This window comes from Typopeltis vanoorti, chromosome 6 (genome assembly GCF_054136105.1).
Source record: "Typopeltis vanoorti isolate ZY-2024b chromosome 6, IOZ_Tvanoo_1.0, whole genome shotgun sequence".
NCBI lineage: Eukaryota > Metazoa > Arthropoda > Arachnida > Uropygi > Thelyphonidae > Typopeltis > Typopeltis vanoorti.
This window is the reverse complement of record NC_143554.1, coordinates 9,111,052-9,134,259: the sequence shown is the minus strand read 5'-3', so window position 1 is coordinate 9,134,259 and position 23,208 is coordinate 9,111,052. Positions and strand designations below refer to the sequence as shown.

The 23,208-nt window shown below is 36.0% G+C and overlaps 1 protein-coding gene across 8 annotated transcripts in view; it reads right to left on the bottom strand.

Moving 5' to 3' along the window:
- Positions 1-23,208, bottom strand: part of LOC150105272 (tyrosine-protein phosphatase non-receptor type 4-like) — a 238,981-nt gene that overhangs the window by 106,692 nt on the left and 109,081 nt on the right. For all 8 annotated transcript variants that reach the window (XR_016548432.1, XM_090394050.1, XM_090394053.1 and 5 more), the window contains 3 exons: positions 22,512-22,663; positions 16,255-16,345; positions 12,400-12,467 (listed from right to left, as the gene is read on the bottom strand). Coding sequence is in view for 7 of the 8 variants with exons in the window: in XM_090394050.1 (XP_090250176.1) it covers positions 12,400-12,467; positions 16,255-16,345; positions 22,512-22,663 (311 nt within the window). In the remaining variant the exon portion in view is untranslated. The remainder of the gene's footprint in view (positions 1-12,399; positions 12,468-16,254; positions 16,346-22,511; positions 22,664-23,208) is intronic.

Genomic DNA, 23,208 nt, shown 5'->3' with positions numbered 1-23,208 from the left:
GACTCATATTTAGTTAAAATCAAGCAAGGTTTATTTGTTTCTAAATTTATAGTTTAATATACAAGAATATTCATCATTCTAATTGAATCAATTAATAAGCTTTACTTCATCAGATATGATCTCTGAACACATTTTCCCTCAAATAATTCACACAAAAGTAAATGAATCTATATCGTCTAGATTACTACTAAATTCCATTATTTAATTTCTATGCTAACAACTGGTAACATTAACCATTCTCCAACATACATATATTCAGATTCAGTTAGTAACCAGTCACTCATGACTTCCTATAAGACACATGCACTATAGTCCTGACCTTAAATTGTATCTGAGTCCTTCACTAATAAATCTTCACATATCAATACACATTCAGATTGCATTCATATAAATAACAAATTTTAATTATCTCTACTCAATGGTACCTTATCCGCCTGCATCTGCTTTAGTCTATCTTCTGCTTCATTAAGACATTTCCTTGGTTCCCCTCAATGTACTTCAGGTCAAGACTTTATAGTGATTATCAGCTTAGACTTCGGGATGCATGCTTCTGCTGACCCTTCAACGGCATGGTCTGCCACTACTTTCCGGGAATCTGGGACAGGGTTACCTGCTGTAACATCATCCTAGTCTTTAGGTATTGTTCAGCCATCCCCGAACCAGCACCAGGTTAAACCTTCACTACTTGAGCAAAACGTGAGAACTCCCACACAACAACGGACCAAGAGAGTCTTGGGGGGGTGATTCCTAACCCTTTTATACGTTCACCTTATCGGTAAACACCACAAACTCCGCTGTTCACCCGGCACCTTGATTTTCTATGTCACGTGACCTCACGATGTCTGTTCTCTCCCTGCTTGTTCACTCCACGCGCCAAGCATGCGACTGCCAGGGGCAATCGTCAGCATGTCCTTGAACATTGGACTATCTTTCACACAGAATACGTTCTAGTGTTTCTTCTACAAATTATCCTTACATCGAATTTAACATCAACACAAAACCATAACTCTCTTAATTTACACTTTGTCTCAGGCAACTTTCCTTTATATATTTATCTAATTCCGCTCCCTTTTTTTTTTTTACATTAAAATTTTCTATTGAGCTAATTAATTATTTCTTTCTTCTTAAATCAATGTATTCAATATTTTCTAAAGTTTACAACGATACTTAGAAGCAAGCATGTTTACTTAATTATTCAACTGGGTTTTTACTTCTTTGCTCGTTAAACCAAGATAAGTGGAATTTTAACATTCTTAATTTATCAGGGTATAACAGGTTTTATACAACAGTGCCACATGATAAGCTGATATTTAAGTTGTAACATATGGGTTAAGATATCAGGTTGGTGAACTGGATTTGAGATTGGATATCTGATAGGTATCAGAGAGTTGTGTATGAGGGAGCGGTATCAAGGAAGCAGAAGGATACAAGAGGCATCCCACAGAGCTCAGTACCAGGATCTATATCATTTAACATCTAAATCAATGATTGTCAATGGATTGCAGGAGGGATATTCAGTTGTTTGCAGATGATATTAAGCTGGAAAGGGTTATTAGTAATAGTACAAATGTGATAACCCTGCAAGAGGATTTGAATAAACTGGACTGATGGGCAAATGAATGGGGGTATCAGTTTTATTCAGCATAAATATGAGGTCCTGAAGTTTGGGATACGTCGATAGAAGGCTACATACTCTGTTGGATGAACTTTACTGGAGGAGGCAAGGGATCTGGGGGTGATGATTGATAGAAACCTGAAATTTGAGGAACATATTGTAAGGGTGGTGAAGGTATCCCAAGGGATTGCTGCAATACTGAGAAGGATGCTGATCTGTAGAGATAAAAGAGTTGTATAAAGCCTTGATCAGACCACACCTGGACTATTCTGCTCAAATTTGGTCCCAAGATTTGAAGAGAATAAATTAACCATGGAAAAAATGCAGAAGCAGATAAAAAAGATGATATCAGGACTGTACAATGTCAGTTATGAGGATAGGCTGAGAGAATGTGGACTGCCGAGTTTTGTAGGTAGGTAGATGGAGAGGTGAGATGACTGAGACTTTTAAACTGTTGAGAGGTAGTTACAGGGTTGACACTGGGAGTTCTTTCATTTGGTGGAACAGGGGAAGGAGCAAAGACAAGGTGGCCATTCCTGGAAGTTACAAAAGGAAGTTGTGAGCAAGAATAAGTAAGCAGTGGGTTCTTCATATGGAGGGTGGTTGAACTATGGAATTCATTGCCTGATAGAGTGGTGAGAACATGTACGTTTAATGGGTTCAAGGAATGGTATGGTACTGTTTTCTAAGGGTGGGCCTCCCACAATGAGTCTTGTGATTCCATGGAGGGCTGAATCATAATAATAATAATCCACTTCTACTTCATACCATATACTCAAAGCAATTAGTGTCATTTGCCCTATGATTGTGCAATCTACCTAGAGATTGCACAATTCATCTCCTTATTATGAGTAACACTTTACTACTTAGTTTACTACTTAGTTTACCTATTCTAAGGAAATATGCAAACCCCATAAATTTTTTCTACAATTTGGTCTTTTTTCCACTATTCTTCCACTACTCCATGGAGTAGTGGAAGAATAGTGGAAAAAAGTCTTATATTAAATATCAAGGGCCTGAATAGTTTGGACTTGCTTAGCATGCTATCTGCACTAGACAAAGTTTATTGGAACAAATCAAGAGTCCTTTATAAAAGTCGTTTCCTCATAGAACATCTTTATAAAAAAAAAAAGTGTGCAACTTTACTTCCTTGTCGTAACTTAAACAGATCCAACAGTCTATGTCTATCCCTTCTGTGGTAGATAGAAATATTAGCAAATTTAAAAAGTACTAATTTTATTTATTTATATAAGTGTGTGTATGTGCAGAAGTCAATGGACACTCGATGGGCAAGGTACATCGTACCATATAACGAGTCGTGTTTGAGGAATATGATGTTCCCTAGTCAGTGCAACTGTGTCCAGATGAAATGGCTGTAAGAAGGGAACTGGCAGAGTTTGAAGGAGGCATTGTGATAGGATGCCATGTCGCAGGCCTATCTGTTTGGCAAATTGTTGACAAGTTGGTATTGGGCCATCCCAGATCAACATTCATTGAGCATACAAAACAAAACAAAGATAGTGTGCTGAAACAGACCGATTGGTCAAAAGATATCTCATCCCTATAAATATCCTATCTCCTAGCATAATTCAGCCATGTCAAACCATATATTCTCAAAGCTATTAGTATAATTTCCCCTCTGATTTCCTATTCAGAGAGGGCACAATTCATTTCTAACCATAAGTAACACTTTACCACTCAGTTTACCTATCCTGCTGAAATATAGTTTTGATTTCTCATTAAGCCTAGAATGCTCTTTTCACGAACATAATAGGCTTAATGAGAAATCAATCCAATCCATAATACCAATTCTCCACTTTGGCATAATAGACAGATATTACTTTACTGTTTTATTTCTTATGTTACAATATTTTTTTTTGATTACTGAGTTTCATCTGAATATTTCAATTATTTTCTGTGCATGATAATAATAATAAAAAAAAACTTTTCATCTCATTTTCGGCATATTTGAGTTACTGAATGATGACAAAACCTTTTCAAGGCTTCAGACTATGTGGATCGGATTAGTATTTAAAAATATGATGAAAATCAGTAGTCCATTAAGGAAATGAAAATAGAACTTAGAGATTACTAGTACCATTTTAATACCAAATAATGAGAAACTGAAACCATCATCATCAAATTCTTGCCATGTACCCTCAAGGGGTGTACAGGATATGATAGTACTATATGAAAAAAATTACATCATTACTAACTTCCTATCTACAATTTTCCTCCAAATCAGTCTGTTACTTGTCAAGACTCCAACATTATCAGATCTTATATTTCTATCGTCTAAGGCACTTTGTACCGTATCAATCCACCTATCTCTTGATCTTCCTCTGGGTCGTTTTGCTGCCAACCTTGCTGAGAACACTTGTTTTGCTAATCTTTCTTCACCCATTCTGTTTAAGTGACCATACCACCTGAGATTAGCTCTGCTAATGCATTCCTGGATGCTACAATGTCAAGTTCTTTCCTAATATCCTCGTTTTTAACATGATATTGCCATTGATGCCATCTGTTCACGCCTCTAATCTTTCTCAAGACTCTCATATCTGCAGTCTCTAGTCTTTGGTCAAGTGTTTTACTTCTGACCCAGCTCTCAGATCCATAAGTTAAAACTGGTTTGAACACTGTCTTGTATACAGCTAATTTAGTGTTCCGACTAATTTCTCTCTTATTCCATATGAATTTATTCAATTGACTTCCCACCATACCAGCTTTGCTGATTCTGTTCTTTAAGGAATGTTATGGAAGAAATCTATACAAGTTTCATCAAAACTGTGATAGACATTGGAAGATAAAGAATTCATTAAAAATTTGATGACCTGAGTATGCTCACTGCTGACAGCAGTTTTCAACAGTTATCTCCAAAGTAATGTATTTTTAATTTTTTTTACTATGCAATCACATTGCTAAGATGCTCCTATAACTTGTCACCTTTTTTTTTTTTTTTTTAAATTTCAAAAATGGTGTAAATCCCATTGAAAATGGAATGAAAAAGTTGACTTTATTTCTATTGTGATGCATTTCGATGTCGTGTTTATTTCCTATCAGTTGTATTTCCATGCTGCCAATAGTGAAGTACCCATAGTCCATTAAATCTGCTATATTTTACAACTAAAAAACAGCCACGTGAAAGTGCTATGCCTTCTGTCCGAAATAAAGATGGCGGCAACAAAAGCCAACAACGGAAGACTACCTTGAGTCCCATCAGCGTAGCGTCGTCGATCAACAACAAACCGAATGATATTAAAAAGTGCCGCAGCTGTGAAACAGAAGTCAAAGAAGGGAAAAAAGGTAATTGTGCAATTTTTGCTGCAACTGGATACATATTTCTTGTGCGAAAATAAATGAATCGGCGTATACAAGCTTTTCACCAATCTAAACCAGCCCTACTTCTATACGATGTGCCTCCCTTCCATAAAACAGATACTAAACCTAGGCAAAAGAGTCACAAACCTCGAGCAGCAGCTTAATATCGATACCTTCTCCTCCAAAATTGGAAAGTCAGAAACTAAGCTTGAGACACTCAACGATCAGCACCTGACCACAAGTGCGCCCGTGCCTGCTAACGAACTTCGTGAACTAATCACATCATCGGTACACGAGTCACTCAAGGCCGAAAATAGGAAACTCAACTCTGTTATCCTGAACTTTCCAACAGAAAACAGTAAATCCCTAAAAGAAGACATTGGCAAACTTGGAGAACGCAATTTCGATCCCATAAACATCATCAAATGCCATCGTATCGGACCCACAAACAAAGAAAGGATGGAACAAACTATGCACGTCTCGTGAGAGTAAACTGCGACTCACCAATAAACACAACCAAACTTATAACAGCGATAAACAACAAGCTAAAGGACACTTGCTCCCAGTTGCTCATATGTACTCGACCTGATTTAACCTTTGCCCAAAGAGAACAGAGATGCCAACTCCGAAAACAACTAGAAGAAAAACGCCAAAATGGAGACAACAGTTGGGTAATCGACTACAAACAATCCAAACTAGTACAAAAATGAAGTGACGCCAGTAGCCACCAAGAACACCAGCATACAGGCACTGCATAGGAAACGTGCAGGACCCTTGGCATCAAATCCATGCCTTACAGAACCTTGCATATCCACTTCAACAACATCTGTGGCCTCAACTATAACCTCAACAGCATCCACTACCACCTGCATTCAAACAACCCCACCTACTCTTTTTAACTGAAACGCAAATCTCACCTCCCCCCCCCCCCCCCCCCAGCAGTATTCATCTCAACCTTCCTAACTATGGACTATTTAACTCCTTTCGACCCAAGGGTGGCATCTGTGCATATATCTGCTGTGACATACCCTGCCAGAGAACAACTAGCTTGGAATCGCCTGATTTCGACCTTCTTTGGCTGAAGGTATCCTCCCTCACTCAGTCAAATTCATCTGCTGTCTCTATCGCTCTCCTAACACCACCAATCACTCAGAGCTCTTTCATTTCCTCTCCTTAAAAGTTGATTTTCTCCAGTCCCACTCCCCAAACAGTGAAATCATCCTCCTGGGTGATTTCAACGTCCATAACACCAATTGGCTTTCCTCTTCCAGTCATACAGATCCTGCAGGCAGAGATGCTGAAACATTTGCAGTTGCTAATGACCTCATGCAAATTGTTCAAAAACCGACCAAAATACCAGATAACCCAAACCATTCCCCAAATACCCTAGATCTCTTCCTTACTAATGATCCCCTCCAAATATGCAGTGAATGTAGTAAGTCCCCTGGGTAATTCTGACCACAACTTATTTCTTATCTCCTCACCCATGCAACAATGCTTACACAGTTACTCCTTTGGCATTATAATAGTGCCAAATGGGACAGTCTCTGACACTACTATGCTTCATTCCCATGGTTAGACTACTGTTATCATCAAAGTGATCCTCGCTGGCATGAAAGCATATATTCCACACAATACTCAGATCTGCCGTCCCCTAACTAAACCCTGGTTCTCCAAAAAATGTGCCCAAGGCAGTACAAACAAAAAAATCAGGCATACCACAACTGGCTCAAATCAAGAACCCCATCCTCATTCAATGCCTACTTGAAGCCTGAAACAAATGCAAGAAAACATCAATACTTCCAAACAGATTTTGAACAGGCAAAAAAGCAGGAAGTTTGCAGCCTGTCCAAACGGAAGCCGTGCCTTTTGGTCCCTTGCCAAGGCAATTGGCCGTAACTTTTGCCATACACCATTCCCACCTCTATCATACCCAGATGGCTCATTTGCAACATCACCCATAGAAAAAGCTAACCTCCTGGCATCACACTTTGCCTCCAATGCACACATAACTGACAATGGCAAATGCCCTCCAGTCATTTCAACTACCCAACATACAATGCCCCTATATCCTTTTGCCAAAAAGACAGCACAAACCTGCTGTCTAAATTAGACACAAAAAAAAGTCTCCTGGCCCAGACGGAATTCCTCCAATTATTCTGAAGGTCTTTGCATCTGAACTAACTCCTATCCTATGTCACCTGTACACACTCTCTTATGCCACTGGTATATATCCCAAAACCTGGCCTATTTCAACCCATTCCTAAAAAGGGTGACAAATCACTGCCATTTAACTACCACCCTATCTCACTCACTTCAGTCCTATCTAAAGTAATGGAGAAAATCATCAACTCTCAAATCCTAATCTACGTTGAAGGTACCCGGCTATTAAGCGACCACCAGTACAGATTCCACCAAAGCCGTTCAACAGGAGATCTACTCTCATACATCACCCATCACTGGACAAGCACTATGAAGAAATTCGGCGAATCCCAAGTAGTTGCACTTGATATCTCCAAAGCCTTTGACCAAGTCTGGCACAAAGGCTTATTAAGCAAACTCCCATCATTTGGACTGCCTCAGGACTTCTGCAGATGGATTGCCAGCTTCCTGTCCAGACGCACACTGTGTGATGGTAGACAGCTCCCTATCCTTTCACCATCCAACTAATGCTGGGGTCCCTCAAGGCTCAGTTCTTTCACCGACCCTCTTCCTTCTATATATCAATGACATACTTCAGTTGACCTCTAACCCAATACACAGTTTTGCAGATGACAGCACACTACATTCTTCCCTTTCACTTGACAAACCCTACCCTACACAACTCACTTCAACCCACAGAACATCAACCACCACTGCCCTTAATTCGGACCTCCAAGCCATCCTCCGATGGGGCTCAGACAACCTTGTCAACTTCAATGCTAGTAAAACTGTCTTATTTCTCACAAAAAAGAATCATTTTCCCCCAGCATTGTTTTCGATAACACTCAAATTCACAGACAAGAAATTTCTCTTCTCGGAATTACCTTGACATCAAGCCTTTCCTGGCATAAACACATCACAACCATTGCATCCTCAGCTTCCAAAAAACTAGGTTTTCTCTTTCGCCCAAGATGCTACTTCACCTCTAAACAGCTGTTAACACTATACAAGTCACAAATCTGCCCAGCTCTCGAATACTACTCTCACATCTGGAGTGGGGCTCCAAAAAGCTCCCTCAAAATGCTTGACTCAATACAGAGGAGAGCAATCAGACTAATAAATGACCCATCCCTCACCAACTCGCTCCCCCCACTTTCACATAGATGCTTGGTCTCTGCAATCTGTATATTCTATAAATACTTTCACGGGAAAGGTTCATCTGAAACAGCATTAATAATTCTCCCACCCTGTACCAAGCCCAATGGAACACGTACAGCTGCCGCCCAACATCCTTTTACAGTACACCTTGAAACCCACAGAACAAGTTTCTTCTCCTCCTCATTCATCCCTGCTACTGCAGTATTGTGGAACAGTCTTCGCCCTGACGTATTTCCCAAGGAATACAATATACAGGCTTTCAAATCAAATGTAAACAAGTTTCTCCTTCACAACCCATATACGGTACTAACGTACTATAGGTTAACCAGCCTGTATATGGGCCCAACATGAAAAAAAAAAAGTGAAGCTCCTTTCGGTCATATAACTTTGACTGCAATGGAGGATGTTTATGTGTAGTGTGGCTTTGTTTTGTGTTTATTCAGTGTTTTTTACAATAATGTCATTTCAAGAAAAAGTTGAATAAGTATCAAGTCAATATGCAAGAAAGAGGCAAAGTGCACCATCAAATGGGAAAATAAGAGAAACCCCAGAGATGTTCTAGGTTTTTATCTGATCCATACATGAAAGGCCACAAGACCTATAGCACATTAGTGCCACATGTGAGCAAGAGGTATTGAAGAAAGGAGGAATCTGTTTACATTTTGCTTGGACAGCTGAGGGTTGTAATCTTTAGTGAAGGCAGAGTAGGGGGGATACTGTTCCAAAGCACAGAAGTAGATGGGATGAAGGAGGAGAAGGCAGTGAAGTTGGTTCAATGGGTTTCAAGATGGACTGTAAAAGGGTGTTAGTTAGCATGGAAATAAACACGACACTGACAGGACTGAGTTTTGGTGACATTGAAGTTCACAAGGTTGTCCTTGCCCCACTGAGATATAGCTAGGAGATCCGAGTTCAGGTCACTGGTCGTGGTAGATCTTGAGGATTCTAAAACTCGAGCACTACATGGTTTGTCAAATGAAAATGAGAAATGGAGTGTACTATCATCAACAAATCTATGGATAGGATTGGAAGTCTGAGAGAGCATGTTATTTATATACACGAGGAAGAGAGTGGCTTAAAGAACAGAACCCTGGAGTACTCCTGCATTGGTGGGAAGATCTGATGAGAGTAAACCATCCACCATGACACAGTGAATGACCATTGAGAAACTTGGTGATCCAGTTGCAGAGCGAGGAAAGCAGACCATAGGATGGCAGTTTAAGTGCCCTGTGACAAACCCGATCAAATGCTTTTGAAATGTTAAGGGCAACCACAAAATTTTCTCTAAATTTCTCCATGGCTCGAGTCCAGAGATGGGCGATAAAAGCAAGATCAGCTGTAGATCGCAAGTGGTGGAATCCATACTGCTGGTCACTGATTAGTTGATATGTCTCTAGGTGGTTCAAGAGTTGGTTGTTGATTACCTTCTCCATAATTTTAGAGAGAACAGAAGTGAGAGCAATGGATGGTAGTTTGTTGGTTGAGTTTTATCACCTTTCTTTGGGATGTGGACCTGCTTCCATGCTGTATGGTAGATGCCCATTAAATAGGATAGATTGAAGAGGCGATACAGGATGGGTGTTAGTTCTGGGGCAATTTTTTTGTAACATAATAATAGGTGGGATATGTCAGGACCAGATGCATTATTTTTGTTCAGGTTATTGAGGATTCTTCGGATTCCTTTTTTGTCGGAAGACTATGGTCAACATGAAGGTGGTAAGCCAGTACTTTAATGTAACATAATGGTGGACAATGTAAAGCAGTCATATTACAAGATTTGGATTTTGAGGTTTCATAAACTGTTTTATGATCTGACAACTAAAGTAGAACAAGATTCTTTCATCATGGCAATAGAGGGAATCTGTTGAGAACAGCGACAGTTTTCTGTGATGTATTTTATCCACCAATGTGATAGAGATAATGTGAAAGTATGTTGTGCAACATTTTGTAATATTCTCAGAATCCTAAAAGAGTACAATATTTTGCAGTATTTTTTATTCAATGGTGTTGCAAGAGGAGAAGGAAGAGGTGGAAAAAGAGTTAATCAAAGGTGAACTAATCCCACAGTTGATAAGGAGCATATTGAGAGCTTCAAATGCCCCTCAGGAAATTATAGCCGAGAGAAGGCAGGAATTATTGTATTAATTTTATATTAATTTCTGAATTATTTAAAATTCTGAAGAAAGGAAAAACATTCAATGTGTAGACCTAAATAATCATAGTAATAATAATAATTAATAATAAATAAGTATAATATATTAGTTTAATTTTAACCACCAGTCACTATGCTATAATTTAAATGTGTTTAGGCCTAGTATAGGTCAACTATTTAATCAAAAGATCATATTTTAAATTATATTCATTTCATATTTTCAGACCCCACATAGAAAATATTTACTCACAGTGATAATCATGAAGCCAAGACCTGCAAATCATCATTTTTGTTACAAAATCTTCACAACATAATTCAACCTAGGGTTTGGCACTCCTCAGACCGATGTTTGTCACTTGAAGAATGTAGTCAGCGACTTAAAAATGAAGCTGATGAAGAAGAAACTAGCGTATGAGCTCTTAGTTCATAAACAAAGAGTAAAACATTTCTATTGTTTAATGAGTAAGTGAGTCACTACCTGATACACTGCATGTTTTATCTTTGATATGATGCAAAACCAACTGTTGCCCCATACTTCTGAGTGAAGCATTTTATGCACATCATATATGGGTTATTTGGGCATCATTCAGCATTACGATGCTGACTCAAAACAAATGCATGATGATGTGCATTTTTACACTTGGTCTGAACGTGATGTCAAAAGAGGTAGTTCCTGTTTTGGTATTTCCAAATATTCATATAATAAATCTGTTTTCTGATGGGTGCAGTGCTCAAAATAAGAACTATGTTTTATTAACAATACTTAGTAAGTTTTCTGATCTGTATAATGTCACACTTTGGATATTCCAAAGATCCTCTTCCACACCTGGCCCACCCAGCGATTTACAAAATCCAATGTACATGTAACCTATCTTACATAGAGGAAACAGGACGCACTATCCCAATCAGGAAAGACAAACACAAATGACACATTAAATTCCTCCATTATGAAAAAACCGGCCTATCAGACCATGCACTCCAGACATACCATAGAATTGACTGGAAAGTCACAAAATCTCTACACCATACCAAAACCTGGTTTGAGATAAAATTTAAAGAAGCCTGTGAAATGCTAAAACACAATCCAAACCTGAACAAAAATGGACTAATCATTCCAAGAATGTGGAGGACCCATCTGCAACCCTTATAACAACTGGAAAGCCCAGAAAGAAATCTCAATGCAAGACGACTTTAGAAGTGTTTATTGTAGTTCTGTTTTTAATTTATTTTTATTTTATTTTTTTTTTTACCACTAGAGGTCGGGCTAGATAAAAGATTAATAAGCAGCTTAGATTCATTTTACCTTTGTTAAGTGCAATAGCATGTAGCTTGTGTTCTTATACATATGTATTTTTCTGATGATGACCTCAATACAGAGGTCGAAACGTCAATTATTACTTTTCTAATATTAAGTAAAGTAATTATTTTAACACGTGTGTTTTGTCTCTCTAAATTCTTAACCATGAATATCAGAGAACAAGTTTAGGACTTAAGGTCCTTTGTCCATTATAATTTGTTTCCAGCACTTATTGTTGTTTGTGTATTGTGACAAGTAGTTTGTGTTTTTCAAAATGATGATCTCACAATGAGTCTCGACTCCATGGAGGTGTGGTGTTAATAAAACCAATAAATATCTTATGATTTATTGTTCTGGTGTTGTTTAATATGCTACAAAAAAGATGAATTTCCATTCCCTGTTTTTAGGTGGCAGATGAACTCCATTCACCAAGTGGTTTGAAAAAGTTCTGTTTGGTCTCTATGACAGGATTTCTAGCCTACAGTATTAATAATTTATTTAGCCTACAGTATTAATAAATGATTAAAATATTAGAGGTTCAGAAATGTTTCAGGATGATTACCTTCAGGATGTGCTGTATAATTGAGACTAAGTTACTCTCAGGTTTTTGAATAATGACATTTGTATAATTATTTTTGATAACAAACAAAGTACTAAGAACTAGAAATACTTTAAGAACTAAGATCACATCAAGAAAAGTTTTAATTTTTTACTTACATCAACATGACTAGCATTAATGTAATTTTCTTTTTTACTTCCATTTAGAATAACCCTTGTATTATCATCTAAAAAAAACATAAGATGCATAAATTCCATTAAAATAAAAACAACAACAAAAAAAAATGTATGTGTGTGTGTGTGTGTGAAGAATTTATTTAAAAGTTTAAGTCAAAGACATCATTAAATGTAATGAATTAATGATATTCAACACTTAATATTTAAGCTAGTCTGTTTTTAAAAATAAAGATATGAAAAAGATATCTAACAAAAGAGAATTAAGTACATAATTAAATATATACACAAAATTATTGTACAACAAAGGCTTTGCCTATAAAAAATCTGTTCTATAAAAAAATTTATAGAACATTTCCAGTTTTTAAAATTTTGAAATCTCTTAAAATAATTATTTTTTGCTCTTATTTTACTTTCTTTCAAACTTGTATTGTTTTGTATTAGTAATCTGGATTATGCAGATTAATGAGGTAGTTTCTTTTGTGGGTGGCACCACAAGTCAACTTATCACTGCTGGTAACACTGCCAGTCATGACATCTGCCTACTGGACGTGTGAACATGTGATAGAAGTGATTCTTTGAAGTTTTAAACAATACTAGTATGAATGCATAGAACTTAATGTTATTAAGTGCTACTTGAGTGCAATTACTTTTCAAAACTTTCAGTGTTATAATACTGATTTATTTCTTTCCCCCTTATAAAATGAGCAAACAAAGAACATTATTTGATTTCCTAAATATAAATACACCCGGTAGTTCAAAAAGAACACATGAAAGTAGTCATAGTGATAATTCCATGGATGATGTAAACGCATATGAAACAGAAAATAATGCCAGTTGTAAATGTAAAAAAATAAATATAATTTATATATTTATATAAAAATTATAAATTATTTATATAAAAATAAATAATTTATATTTAAGTAACTTAATGGTTTCACCTGTTTGGAAACTCGTATAGCAGAGTATATAAGTTCTTTTCGCTATACACTTTGGTATTAATTTGGTCTAGCTACTCACTGATGAAGCCTCGAAAAAGGCTGAAACCGGTCTGGGTAGTGACCTCCCACCATAATGTAATAACAGCATACATTTCCTAGGAAATGTGTTTTTACATTATAGAAAATACCTAAGAATAGCAATCAGAACTTTACCGCCTTTGCTGTGAGTTGTCCGGTATTGTACTACGTACTAGGGTTACTTGCATTAGCTCACGCTAGTGATCGCCCATACTCTATAGTTTACTATATTCGGGAAACTCTCTGATTCCAATCTTTGAGTTTCTTATTCGGTTTTAAAACAATGTGGGATTTAATATCCCCTTAATTTAAGTAAAAAAATAAGTAAACAAAGGAAATATGGTACAAGTTATATAAAATTCTGATTTATTAGTGTAGAAATGGATGAAAATCAAAAACCACAATGCGTTGTTTGTAGTGTAGTCCTCTCATATGAATGTCTGAAACCAGATAAATTAAGAAGGCATTTAGAAACAAAAGCATCAGTAATATCAAGATAAACCAGAGGAGGTTTTTTATAAGAAAAAAGGATGAACTGAAAAATTCAGAAGTCCTTCATGAATGCAATAACTGTTAGAAATAAATCATTAGTTAAAGTTTCGTTTATAACAGCTTTGCATGTTGCAAAATCAAAGTAACTGTTTATGATACGCGAAAGTTTATTGAAGCCATGCATGATTAATATTTGTGAGGAACTGTTTGGAATATCAGAGGTTAATAAAATCAAAGAAATACCTATATTGAAAGATATTTGTCATAGAACTATACTCATTGTGGATGATCTCCAGGAGCAGTTAATTCAAATATTAAAAATTCTCTGTGGTTTTCATTACAAATAGATGAATCAACTGATGTTTCCAACAAGAGTATCTGTGTGGGATATGTGTGATATATTGACCATAATAAAGAAGATATATTTGAAGAAATTCTGTTTTGTTTATGATTATGAAAATATATTTAACAAAATAAATTCATTTTTCACATCCAATGACTTACAGTGGCAAAACTGTATCAGAATCTGTACAAATGGTGCAGTGGCTAAAACAGGTCATCATATCAGTGTTGTCTCTCAAATTGCAAATTCTAATATAATGGTTACTCATTGTTTCATTCACAAAGAACAACTAGCTTCTAAAGAAACGAGTCTGGAATTACATGAAGTAATGATGGTTGCTGTAAAAGTTATAAATTTTATAAAAGCAAATGCTCTTAATCCAAGAATGCCCCTGTTATCCTTTCCCCACCCTCCATAAATTGAAAAATTCCATCAATTGATATCTTGTATGATCCTTTCAGAAGTTTGTAAGTCTCAATAATATCATCCCTCTTTCTCCTGTTTGCTAGTGTCTGCAGTATACAAATTCTCAATCTGTCTTAATAATCAGTATTCCACAATCCTAATATAATTTTTAACACTCTCCTTTGTACTCTCTCCAATATATCAGAATCACAATGGAAACCAGGAGACCAGATCTGTGCACAATAGTCCAAGTGAGGTCTTGTCAAGGAATTGTAAAGAGGCAAAATAACATCCTTATCTTTACAGTGAACATTCGTTTCAGCATTACAATTATCTTGTTCGTATTTGCAATTTTTGCCACATGGCCTCTAAGCTTCAACTATCTATCTATTAACACTCCAAGAGATTCCTAGCCTCATCAGTTTCTTCTAGCCTAATCCCATCAATATATAATATGACATTGGAAATGTAATAATGCTGAAGTGAATGACTTTACATTTACTCACATTGAACTGACACCCAGAACTACAGGCAAGCAAACTATTTTTTTAGGTCTACATTCTCTTGAATTTCTTCCACTGCACTTTCAGTATTATCATGGATATTTACATTTTCTGGTCTTCTATCAATATTCTCTACTCTACTATCAAATAATCTATTCTCTCAACATTCACTCTCAAAACATTTATTACATAATCACTTACCAGTTTTGCTCTCCTTCTACAAATGTTTCAATCTTTGTAGAATTGAATACATCACACAAAATCATGGAAATTTAGATCATTCAACAAAGATGTCTTGGCCACCATTGTTCTGCTATGTGTGAGTCCCATATCAACATGTAGTTTGAGGAAATATGCACATTTCACTTAGGCCTGAATAACTCAGTCTTTTTTGCATATTTCTTATGAAACAAATAAATAAATTAGCTCAGTATTATGAGCAAAAATTTGAAAAAATTCATTATCTTTCTGCGGCATTATGAATAGACATCATTCAACAAACATCCTCCTATCCATATATCCCATTATTATTATTATATGGTCCTCTCTATGAAATCTAAGACTCACCAAAGAACACCAACATTAACTTTTATTCATAAAGGTGATAGACAGTTAACATTTAAATACCAAGACAATTTCTGGATTGTGGAATTTTGCATATGAATACAAGGTTGAAGGAATATGGTCTACAGGGAATATGATAAAAATCAGAAGAAAGGAGAAGAGATATGATAGAAATAAATTGATAATGGGCATTTTATCAATCACCAACATAGCAGTCCCAACTCTAAACCTCAAATCCCTGCTAACCACATTGTTACCCAAACTTTTAGGTCAATTATCCCTATCATCTTCTGCCATATGCCCCGTTTTTCTGATTATCAATTAGATTTTCCAACTCTGACACCTGTTATCTATCCTCATAGGAAGCAGTGCACAGAGCTATTACTACTATGGTCACCCAGCTGTGATGCCACTCCACCATTTTCTCATTCCCATGAAACCCAGGCAACTAAATTTGAGATTATAAAGGTTCATTTTATATCTGTGAACATATGTATATAAAAATGTCACTTACAAGGTGATATGTCTCGATATCTATTTTTATGGACATTTTCAGGTAATTTTGCTGCAGCCATTGTCATTCCAGGTTTCTTCCTGTAAACCTTCTGTAAAATAATATTGAAAAGATCCAAAATAAATAAATGCTATAAATAATAATTTGACACTATTTCATTTAGTCTAACACACCTGACTTTACATTAACATGCGTAATCTACTATACCTTATTCTACATGAGTGCATATAGTCTAATACCTAACTTGATGTGTGCACAAACATCCTCATGCACTTTTCTTAAGTGTATGGATTATATTTCACATAAATACTTATTTATACAAAACTAGACCCATCAGGATGTACAAGCTATGGATGCAATTTTGACATTATAAACATTAAAGTTACCTGCATCTCTCATCACAGATATTGTTTCATGTTCTTTACAATTTAATCTATTTTGTTTGTACTTGAATAAGTAAAACAGCAATATACCCATTTATAGGATAATGTCATCTTCAGGAAGTTTTGACTCTACCATACAAAACTGCAGTGCAATGACTGCTAGCATAAAATAAGTCTGATATACAAACATGATAGATTTCCAAGTGTCATACAAAACAATGTCTTGGTTTTTGTTAAAACTGACATTGAGTATATAACTTCATTAGATTCTTTAAAAGTGCAGGATAGGAGATTAACATATAGATAAGACATCAAAATCAATAACCAATCCATATCATGGTCTGTGAAGACATGAGAGGTAAGGCCTGAGTTATCCTTGCATTTGTGGACAATACTGCTGAGATATTTTGAAATTTGGGACAGTGAACTTATTCCAGTTTGACATAAGTAAAAGCATTACATTAAGAAATGCAGTAGGTGCTAGGATATCCCATGTGGTCTAGTGGTTAGGATAACTCACTTTCACCCAGGAGGTATGGGTTTGATTCCAGTTAATAAGAATTTGTTTATTTGTATGTTAATGACATTGGGACCAGCTTAAGTGGAGATGTGTAGCTGTTTGCCAATGATGCAAAGTTGGAAGAAGCTATGAGAAGGCAGACGTTGTGGACTTGCAGGAGGATCTGAATAGACTATGTGAGTGGAACTATTAGCTTAATGTTACACAGTGCAAGGTCTTGAAATTTGGTAGGCAAGGTTGGGATGCAGAGTATACAATTAAGAAATTTTGAAGCAGGTGGTGGGGATGAAAGATCTGGGAGTGATAGTGGATAGAGACTTTAATTTAGGGATCGCATTGCTAAACTCATAAGAACATCCCAACAGATTATGGGAATAATGAGGAGGACATTGACATGCAGAAGCAAAGAGGTTATGGTTCCCTTGTATTAGTCTTGAATCAGACCACATATGGACTACTGTGCAGAGATTTGGTCACCTGATTTTCAGTGGAATAAGGATGTACTGGAGAAGGTTTACTAAGTTAATGTTAGGTCTATGAAATATCAGATATGAGGAGAGATTCAGGGAATGCAATTTACAGGCCTTGTGAAAAGAAGAGGGAATATGATTGAGACATATAAGTTGGTGAGAGGTTGTTACTAGATTAACGTGGAGGAGATATTTCATAGAGTGAAGAGAGACAAGGGTAGAAGGCCATCCATAGAACTTGTATAAGGAGGGTGTGAGCAGGGGAATGAGAAGTCAGTTATTTGCATGGAGAGTGATTGGTAAATGCACTGCCTGAAAGTGTGGTGAGTGCAGGAACTGTGAATGGGTTCAAGGCATGGTTTGATGATCTTCCACTGGTTGAAGGAATGTGATAAAAATGCGAGGAGAGGAGAAATATGATAGAAGTAAATTGATAAGAGGAATTTTACAGTACAGATATAAGGCAAAGTCTGCAGCTCATGGCAGGTGGGGGAGAGAGAACTTTGGGGGAGGAATATCCATAGAAACTGAACAAGTATGTGATGCATACGAGGTCCAGATTCTTTGAAAGGCATGTTGTGAGCAAATGGACAGTGCCAGTGAGCACTGTAAATGCATCTTCAGTAAATAGGCCACCAAATGAGCTGATGATGTGCAAAATAAAACCTCTCCTAGCTAGACCAATCTCACCTTCCCATAATGTGGCCTATTTCCATAAACATTCTGGTGAGTATATCTACCCGAAATGCATATTTTCTCTGTATCTCCAATAGCTCTTCCCACCTGATCAGCAGAATTGGGAAAGGGAAGCCAGTATGAATTCTGACCATTGAAATCCTCAAGGAAGGCAACTTCAGGATAAATGGAGGTGACTCCACAAAGCAGTCACCTCCAATATAAGAAGAAAGGATGATGAAAAGGAACTGGAAACCTTGCTCTGGAGACAAAGCATGGTTACTGCCACTTCAGACCTCCAATAAACCAATTAAGTGTAACCGAATTTGTTGAAAAACCAAGATCTAGAGATTCATAATTTGCTGGAGATAGTAACCTTGTCAGCATGCATGGTATCTCCACTGTGATGATTCACCTACATGGATCACATTAAGAAGAAAAGTTGAATTTAATATGATATCAAAGTTGGAGATATTAAACCAAGCTCTTTATTTCCTGCAGGTAATACCACTACAGCAAGTTTGAAATTCAGCATTATTATTATTACACAGATATCTATCTCCATGGAGTCCTAAAATCCATCAGAGGATATCCACAATAATCATACTTCTGCTTAAACTATGAAAATAGGTAGGAACATGGAAAACATCAACTGCATTTTTTAGGCGTAGGTTTCTGTGGTTTAGCAGTTCATAAGAAAGATTCCGGTAATTGGACCACGTTTATTAAGATAAATAACAATTAAAAAAACCCAACAAGTTTCATAAGTTGTTTGACTTACATCTTCAGGGGTGAAAGGTAACTAAAAGTTTAAACACAAGAAATGAGAAATTACTCAAAATAGTTCATTCTATGCAGTTGTGGCCATCTAACTGTTCATTAGATTAAATATCCGAATGCAGATTCAGTGTAATGCTAAGTTTGAACAATGCTGGATGCTGTCACGTTCTGTTGTTCACGTTCACATTGTCCGAGGTCTGACTTGGGTATATTTTTAATCAATGCTGACCAAACTTGGTGTAGAATTAGGCCCTGGTTTTTGTTGCATTGCATTGGAATTCTAAGCATGTCTGCAGCTTCTTTAAATTTTCTTATGTAACAATTTTTTTTTCAATGTAAGACATGTTTGTTTTTTGCCAGAGTACATGATAGCCGGTGGAAGTTGTATGGTATGCTAGGCCTGATTTGTGTTCTCTTCTTTCTTGCAAGTCTTTTTGGTGTTCATTCATGCAAATTTCCCCTGATCTTCCATTGTTCCTGTGGCATCTGCTAAATAGGCCAGATGCCACAGGAACAATGAATTTTATAAACACCTGGTTTTTTTTAAAGGATGATGTGGAGGTTTTGGGGGATGTAGAAATCTTGAAATTTTTTCCAGAGGTAGAAAAGCAACTTTGATGTTATGTTTGTTTAGTAATTTGGCCATTTTGTCTGTAACATTCTTGATGTATGGAAGCGTGATTGCGTTCTTGAAATCTTGCTTTTGTGAGATACTTGTAGGAGGTGTGTTGAGGATTCTTTTTATTGTTTTAGGTTCATAATCATTTTTTTTTGAGGATCTGTGTTAAATATCGAAATTCTTCATTTCTCTGTTTTTCTGTGCTGGAAATATTATAATAAGCTCTGTCCCTCAAGGTTTTAATTAAACTTATTTTTTGCGAGGGGTGGTGGTGTGAGGCCGCATTAAGAAATCTTCTTGTGTTGGTAGGTTTTCTATAGATGGAGAAGGATAATTTATTATCTTTTTCATTGACTTCTATTAGAATATCAAGAAAAGGAAGTTTTTTATGTTCTTGTTCCAAAGCAAATTTTATGTTGTGTATATTATTCAGGTAATCTTTAAAAGCAGTTAGTTCTTCTGTTGTTCCTGGCCATATGATGAAAATATCGTCGACATAGCATAGCCAAATTTTCTGTTTTTTATGATAATTGTTTAAAGCATTATTTTCAAAATGTTCCATATATAGGTTAGCTAAAGCTGAGGAAGGGGGGGGGGGGGCATAGCCATTCCTTCTTTATTCTTCCTAAAATTTGTCTTGATACATGAAATAGTATTTTTTTCATGTATCATGACACCTACAGACAGGTAAAAACAATTCATCTATATTTATGGACAATTTTAGTGAATAGATCTGGGAAAGGTATATGACAAGGTGCCAGCGAAAAGCTTTTCAAGACACTACAATTATATTGGGTGAATGGAACATTATGCAGAGTAATACATAGTCTATATTTAAGTTGTCACTCAGCAGTTAGAATTGAAAGAAATACAGGAAGATGGTTTGATGTAAAATCAGGAGTAAGATAAGGATGCACATTATCTCCATGCTTATTCATCATCTATATGGATCACATTATGAAAGAAAGTGACATCATGCCTGATATTAAAATTGGAGATGTCACACTTAGTTCTTTGCTTTATGTTGTGCTCCTAAACTCATCTAGTGCAAGTCTCCAGGATTCACTAACAGAATTGAATAACAGCTGTAACAAATTAAGCATGAAAATCAGCAATAAAAAGATCAAACTATGAATGAAAACAGTTTTGCTCTGCTTATGTTCTTTCTCTCTTTATTCTTAAAATTTTCTTTTTTTGGATTCAGACCTTTTGCTTTTTTCTGTTTATGCTGTTTTGGCATCATTTTAATCTCATGCTTTTGTCCTGTGAAAAACTACATGTAAACAAACTATTTCTTAATTCAGATCTTCTACATTTTCCTGAACTTCCGTCACCACAACTTTCGGTATACGCTATCTTACCGCTACTTTCAATCACCTCATTACTCTCTTTCACATTTCTTTAACCACTGTTGAAACCCAGAACTCCATTCACTTTAATACTTCCAGCTTCACGGCTTTCAGTATACTAACTTCTGCTACTTCATTCTCTTGCATTTCTGGCTCATAAAACAAATCCCCAATATGCTAATATTTTGTTGGAGATAACCAGACACAGTCCTTTTCTTGTAAAAACATAGGATTCATTTTTAATTGCAGGAAGAAATAGATTTTTACTCACTGCATCTATTGTTTTTGAAGATTGAAATAAAAATGTCTTTGTGTAGCAAAAACATCACCTTTTCTGTAGACATCATACTGCACACATACAAGCAAAATGAAACAGAATTTTTATTGTATCACTAAATACAGTGTAGAGATAATTAGAGGCTATATGCTAGATTTAGGGACAGAGTAATTAGTGTAATTAGAAAGAATTGGAATGAAAGTGACCCTCAATAATGAAAAGCATCTCCTTTCCCACAGACATTATACTGTGTAGACACAAAGAAAGCAAACCCAAAGTTTTATTCTGGCAGTATCTAATTAAATGCAATGTTCTAAAAAGTACTTCAAATTTTCAACTGCAGAAATTATGTGGTCACCCTTCATAGGAACTTGATGGAAAAACCAACTGATTTATGTATAGCAAATTTTCAAAAATAAAGCAAAAAATAATATAAAATGAAATATACATAACTTGAAATTAGGCAGAATTGATTCTATATAATTAAGACAGTTTCACAAACAGTAACTGAACAAATAAAATTTTACTGAAAAAATTAAACACAGTATACCATAAATAATAAAAACTCTAAAAATGTACCCACCTGATGCATGTCACAGCTTGTCATGGATGTTTAAGCTCTAACTCCCATTTTTCTTACTATCTGTCTATAAATTATTTATTAATGAATAACATTAAACATCCTTTGTTGTTTTATAGCTAGTAAGCGAAACTAAAGATCGATAACTACGATCTATAAGTTTCATGCCGAAAAACTATCGGCGAAGGCAATTCGAAGTAAAGGTGGAGCAAGTTCCCTCACTATTCTTGATATTTTCTCATAATGTAAAACACAGCTCCTAGGAGATGTAATACTGTCATTACATTATGAGGAGAGGTCACTACCCATAATGTAATGACAGTATTACATCTCCTAGGAGCTGTGTTTTACATTATGAGAAAATATCAAGAATAGTGAGGGAACTTGCTCCACCTTTACTTCGAATTGCCTTCGCCGACAGTTTTTCAGCATGAAACTTATAGATCGTAGTTATCGATCTTTAGTTTCGCTTACTAGCTATAAAACAACAAAGGATGTTTATCCCCTTATTTTCTATATTAAGGTGCCAGAAAACTAGCCATATGGCTTTTTATCTTAACTAATGAATAACATTGTTTTATGATTATTAAAATGTGGTATTTACCTCAAACTGTGCTGCTGGTATGCCATTCTCCAATTCAAATTTTAATTTCATCATTGACTCTGTTAAAGCCACAGAACATGGAAACTGCTGAATTCTTTCTCCTTTAGTAGTGAGTCCATCATCTGCAATCCTTGGGATATTAGGAACAGATACTGAAACAAATTAAATTTTTTACTAGCTGCTTAAAACTTTTTAAATAGTATGTTCTTCTCGATATTATTATGTGACACCTCTAAGGAGTCCAAGGACTTATCACAGGAGGGCACTCTACTTCACACACCTCACCAACTCCCCAACTACTTAACTCTCTCACTACACACAACTACCACCACCAACAATAATATTTTTTGTCTGTAAATTGCATGTGTTCTGATGATTGCTTTGCCTGTTAGCAATGATAAACCAAGTTTCCAGGAGAAAAAAACCTGCTACTACCACTATGAGATCAGCTAACTCACCATCAATTGACCTTCAATTCACCTTGAATATCAGAGCAATACATAATAATCAAAACAATATTATTATTATTATTACAGTAACTTCCATGGAATCAGCAGAGTCTTTGTGAGAGATCTACTTAATTAGCAACATGCCTATCACATAGAACCTTGAAATCATGAACCCTCCCTACATTCAAAACACATTATGTTATTCTTAATCTTGTTACTTTGTAAACTGATGGGAAGGATGGAAAGAA